We start from the raw sequence: 6000 nt of genomic DNA, 5'->3' as shown, positions 1-6000 counted from the left end.
TCTTTGGATACAGCAGCATGGGGTCAGGGAGGGGACTAGTCAAGGTGTTGTGGGTGGGGTGTCGCACCCAGCCCCTTTGAATAGCTGTGTCGTCAAAGGCACATATGCAGCCCAAAGGCGATGGTGGCAGGCTTTTTTCCCCCTAAAGACAGGAGACGTGCCATTGCTGATCTTGCAGAGCTGCGAGTTCTGGAGAGGTCCCGGATGAGTCGCGCAGCCGAGTGGACCCCTGAGCGATGAACTGATAGTGGAGAGATGAAGCCGGCCGCTGTCACTCTCCGCACGAAACCCGGCGGCGCTGAGGTCTCGAACCACCGGCCGCCGGCGACGTCTCCCTCAGCGACAGCTAGCCCGGGGACCCGCGCGGCTCGCCCAGCTCCCCACCGGCCGCGGAGCCGCGCGCCCTCCACGGACACGCGCCTCGTCACCCTTCCCCGCCAGCGGCCGGGGTGGGCAAGAGAGAGACGTGGCGCTGGCCGCGCTGCGCATGCTCCACAGGGATGGGCGAGGCGGGGCGGGGCGGATCGCCCAGCACGGGTGGGCGGGGCCGTGCCACGCCGCCGCCCGGAGCCACGCCCTCGCCCACCCCTAGGGCGGCAGTGCGCGTCCCCGGGCCGCGCGCGCGCACGCCTCCCGCCTTCCTTCCCGGGGCCCCGCGCGCGCACAGCCGCTCACCCCGCCGCCGCCGCCGCCGCCGCCCCGCAGAAAGCCAGCGGCGCCATGTCTTCGCCTCCAGAAGGGAAGCTGGAGACCAAAGCTGGACACCCGCCCGCCGGTACTGACTGGTTTGCACTTTGTCTCGGGGCGCCGGGCGGGGGCGGAGCAGGATCGGGGTCCCCGGGTCCCGTCCCAGTGCGATGCGCAGGCGCGCAGGTGAGCGTGCACCCCGGGGCGCAGGTGAGCGGACCCCGGGGCGCGCGGGATCCAGCCCTCCCCGACCGGGACACGTAGCCACCTCCGGAGTCGCCGCCGCGAGTGCCCGCGCTCAGCCCAGTTGTACAACTCAAAACTCAGACGTAGGCAGTTTCTACCGAGCTTGCACAGATGTTTCGGGGAGCGGGAGAGTGGGGGGAGTCCCCCAACAATTACAAGGCAGTGTTATGTCATGATGATTAATCGTGGGCTGACAGCACTTCACACTGACAGACCAAAGGAGCGGAAATAATTCTGATCATTAATCACCCGGCATGACTTCCTTTACTCACATTTTCTTTTCTCATCCAGCTTGCTCTCGAAAGTGGTTGAAATAACGTTTTTAAAGCAAACCCTCCACTTCTAAAGCCAAGGCAGTTAAGTCCAGGAAAGAGCAACCTTTCTTAGGAAACGGCAAGCAACCTTTGTGCGCCTTGGGCGCCGCCTCCACTCAGTTCCTGTTTATTCCTCCCTGGCTGCCACGCTGGTGGGGTTAGGTGGCAGTGATGCCTATGAAAGCCCCACGGAGAGCCGGCTCGAAGGCCGCGGGTCCCAGAAGCCAAGTCTACTGGGCTCCTCCAGGTCTTGATTGCACATGCCGGTGCTATAAACCAGGGCTTCTCAAAGCAAACCTTAGAGGAGGAACGTGTCATCTTTCTGTTGTGAAAAGTCACACTCTCCAGCTGCTGGCCCCCACTGAAGGGCAGGAGTTAGGGGAGAGAGGAAAGGCCTTTTTCACTATAACAGCGCCTCTCAACTGACCTACCTGGGTTTAGGAGTTAGAAAAGGATCCCCCTGTGGCGGAAACAGCTATGGAAGCCTTTGTGTTTGCTGTGAGGTACCATCATAGAGTATGTAAGGCTCTGGGTTCAACCCTCACTTCCAACAAAACAAAACTACCCGTGGAAAGATTTCCTTTAAGACCCTGGCTCCAACCCCTAACCAAATCAGCCGGAGACAGGGACAGGCTTGCAAAGGAAAACTTAGTCCTTCCCAATAGAGTCTCACTGAGTGTATAAATCACACTTCAGGGCAGGGCCCGTGCCCAGGAGGTAGATGGCCAAGGCAAAAATGAACTTGGTGGTGTTTTTGTAGATGTCCTGTCTCATGTTGCTTTGTTTGGGCTTATTTATTTATTTGTTTGTTTGTTTATTTATTTATTTGTCTTATTCGTCTTATTAGTCTTTTGCTTGTGTATTTTGGTTTCTGGTTTTGTGTGTGTGTGTGAGAGAGAGAGAGAGTTTCTTAATTTCCTGTTTTTTTAAAAGAAAGAAAAAGTGTGAAGTTGGGTGCGAAGGAAAGTTGGGGAGGATTTGGGATAGGGGAAAAATTTTTTTCTGTAAAACAAAAAAAGGGGGGGCAGAACAAAACAAAAAAAGATTTCCGTTAAGGAAAACCTTGACCTTTAATTCTTAAAGGAGCAGTCTGAGTCCACCTGCCTGAGGATCTGTGCTGCTTGGCATGACCACTGCAGGATCCCAGGCAGAGGCCATGGCCTGACGTTATTGATTCTCCCAGAATAGGGATTTCATTAGTGTGTGCCTGTTAGAAAGACGTTGAGTCAAAATAGCATTAGTTAAATTGCAGGTACAGACATTATATGCACGTCTTAGGTCAGGGGAAGAAAAGGTACATACAGGAGAAACTGGTGAGTGCTGGTTTTCTTGGGTTTGCAAACAGGCTTTTAAGTTAGAAATGAGATACCTTGTTGTGCCTACAGAGAGAACCACCTTGTCTGTGTCTGTGGAGCAGTGCCCTTGCGCTCCCTCCGAGTTTAGACTTTTGAGGCAGACCACTGTGCTTTCCTGGGACTCCGGGCTTCCTCACCCGACATTAGAGGCTGGACCAAATGGTCTTCCTCTGGGCTAGCCATTGGTTGGGCTCGGCCTTGGGGCGGTAACTCTCTTCCTTTGCCTGTTGGTTCCTCTGGTTAATCAAACAGATAGACTCAGGTGACCTTAGGGCAAGCCCTTTAACTCACCTGACCCAAAAGTCCAGCTGTAATGAAGCAGTCAGTGTCACATACCCCATATCCCAAGGCCAGCTAGACCTGTGAGCCCAGAGGTGTGGGTGGGCAGGTGCTGTTGGCAGGCTGGGCTTCCCAGCAGGATCCCTCCTGTGCATGTTCCTCCCGGTCTGCAGAAATTCCTGGAGCAGCCTTTCTGTGGCAGGGAGGCCAGTGTGTGCTTTTTTTTTTTTTTTTTTTTAATCTGGCAGTACCAGAGAGCAGCAGTGTTGCAGAATAAATATTTTTTCAAAAGAAGAAAGGGCCACCCACTAGTAAAGAGTAATAAAGGATTGCCAAGAACTCAGTTCAGTAAGTCAAAATGACTGCCTTAAGAACTTCGGGAACACTTCCATTAAATGCTCACGATATGTAACAGACTTGCACTTACATCTTTAATTGGAAATAATAAAGTTCTCTCACCACGACTCTTCCGCTGTCCTCTCTGTGTCTTCTCTGGATTGGCCTCTCCAGTCTCTCAGTGCCCCACTCTCCCCCTTACACCCACCCCCTACTCTCTCCTACTCTTCTGGCTTCCAAGCTCACTGACATCTTTACCTTGGGGGATGGCAGAGTACCTGGAGTGAGACACTTAGTAAACAGCTCCAGGAAAGTTTCCTCAGGGCCTGCCCCCACCCGCCTACCTCACCTCCTGATAGCATGTCTGCAGTCTCCCTGTCCTCCTCATTTGCACAGGTGGCTGGATGGTGAATATTCAGAACGGTGGAAACAGTAACCAGAGTCTGGTCAATGTAACAACAGACCAGCCAGTATAGAAGTGCTAGGCACGTTCCTTGCAGTGGCCTACCATCAGGATACTGTGGGCAGTGCCATTTAAAACAATAGGCAGAGCTATTTGGGGTGACTGGCTCACCTCTAAGAGCTAGTTATGGGGGATGCTGGAGGGGGGACCCGTCTGAAGGACCTCAGCAGCCTGACAGTCTTCCGGCACTCACCAGCTGCCACCCCCCCCACCCCACCCCACCCCCCCACCCCCCGCGCGCGCGCTGTGAGATTCCTGAGGTGGTTTGTGAAGAGGAGGGTGGAAGGAAGGTGTTTCACAGAGACCTTCCTGTGACGGGTGGCACTTCACTGAGTTCCGCACACATCTCCCTGAGAGCAAGCCAGTCAGCCCTGACTGTAGCCCGTGCTGCTGCTCCTCCTCGCCAGAGAATGCGTGCAGAGAAATGGGGGTGAGCCCGTTCATTGTCAATGCTGTCACTAAGGCAGCAAAGTATGAAAACAGTGTCCATCCAAAGCCTTCCCAGCTGCGCAGATGACACCCGATTGATTACTCGTCCCTGCCCGTCCCCATGTGAACTGGATAAAGATTTGCTTGGCAAATACACGTTTCAGGCCTCTAGCCCCAACCACATGCACCCGTTGCCCAGGGGGAGCCAGAACTCCAAGTCAAGTTTCATAAATCTGATAATGGGATCCCATCGAGTGTTGCTGATTTTCTGTAAGTCTTTTTTTTTTTTTTTTCCTGAAAGTTGTTCTCACATCCCCCCACAGAATCAAGTCAAATGAAAACATAAACGTGACTGTTTATGTCGGGTACAGCGGGAAACAAACCACTTGCTATTTTCAGCATCACAGATAATTCGGCTCCATTACATTAATCATTCAGACACGGCTTCAGGATGCATTAAAGCCTGTGGATGATAATTGACCCCGAAGTACCTTCTTGCAGGAAGTTTTTGGATTATCCAGACTGTTCTGTTGCTAGAGATGGAAAGTGAATCTGCCCTGTATTGTAGCGAGCATCCTGTCCTGTCCGTGGTAAGCAAGTTCCTATGCTCAGCCGGTGAGCTCAGTCGCTGAGCACAGGTTGAAGGGAGCAGGCACTCTCTGCTTCCACTGTCCCTTTAGGTACAGTGAGTGAGCCAAAGAAATCCAAGTGTCTTTTTCTCCTGTTGAACCTCCAACAAGGAGCAGTGTGCAGTCCTGGACACTTTCTGCCCCATGGTGCTGCGGTGTCTACACAGGCTGCCTCTGCTTTGCTGTGTTAGTTTCTGTAACTACTGCAGGTAATTATAGTAAGCTTAGTGGTTTTGAACCACTGTGAACTTAAAGACACCAGACAAACGACCCTGTTTATTTAAAGTCAGGTGGGCAAGAGTGCACTTTGCTCTTTTCGGTCATACCGTTTTGCTTTTTTTTTTTTTTTTTTTTTAAATCTCAGTAAATGCAAAAGAGTTAGAGTCCAAAGTAGGTATCACAATGGTGAGGTCAAGGTTTGAGCGGGGCTGGTGTCTTCTGGAGGCTCTGGGGAGAGCCTTCTTTCTGGACCTTCTCCGTGTTGAGTTCACCCACATGCCTTGGTTTGTGGCCCTTTCCTGTGACCCTGACTCTTCTCTTTCCTGTTTTCACATCTAAAGACCTTTCTGATGACATGGTCCACCTGGCTAATCGAGAGTAATCTTAAATTCAGATGATTAGCTTTCTAATTCCATCTGCAACCTTAATTTCGCCTTGCCATAGAACACATTTTAAGTTCTGGGGAGAGGGGACATTATAGTGTAACGTTAAAAGTAACATCACAGTTTTCCACGTTCTGTTGCCCATGACCCAGCTAAATGGCCTTGAGCCCATTGCAACAGCATCCAGAAGTGGCGTCAACCCATACCTACCAGTCCCTGCCTCCGGGATTTCTGATGACAGTTCTCCCCTGGACCTCCAGCAGGGTCCTGCTTTCTCTTCTGACTCATGAGGCTGCTGTGCGGCTGCCTCTGCACTCCGACGCCGGTGAGGAAGAGGAACACAACCTCCCTAGATCATGCCCTGTCTCTGAACTTCAGTTCCGCCCTGGAAAGTGAAAGGAGTTGCCTGTGTGGTTTAAATCACTTAGCGCCTCAGCAGCCTGAGTCCTCAGTGCAGAGTGTTGCTTTCTTTCATTCTCTTCTCAGCGTCCTTAGTGAGGAGCTGTCTGAGGTACAGGATCAGGGCGTCAGGGAGGGGCTTATCATTTTAGCACATATCACAGAGAGCCTCTGTTGGGACCCTACATGGTCTGGGGGCACAGGGTTCTCGCTGGAATCTCCCACAACTGACAGGTGATAGGCCAGACACCAACACCCAGT

The 6000-nt window shown here is 52.6% G+C and overlaps 1 protein-coding gene across 1 annotated transcript in view; it reads left to right on the top strand.

Moving 5' to 3' along the window:
* Positions 1-652: 652 nt before the first annotated feature.
* Dap (death associated protein) overlaps positions 653-6000 on the top strand; it is a 54504-nt gene continuing 49156 nt past the window's right edge. The window contains exon 1 of the mRNA XM_059276336.1: positions 653-775. Coding sequence (XP_059132319.1) covers positions 721-775 — 55 coding nt within the window. The 5' untranslated portion in view covers positions 653-720. The remainder of the gene's footprint in view (positions 776-6000) is intronic.

This window comes from Peromyscus eremicus, chromosome 11 (assembly GCF_949786415.1).
Source record: "Peromyscus eremicus chromosome 11, PerEre_H2_v1, whole genome shotgun sequence".
Taxonomy (NCBI): Eukaryota; Metazoa; Chordata; class Mammalia; order Rodentia; family Cricetidae; genus Peromyscus; species Peromyscus eremicus.
The sequence above is the reverse complement of the archived record's forward strand: the minus strand, read 5'-3'. Positions and strand labels throughout refer to the sequence as shown.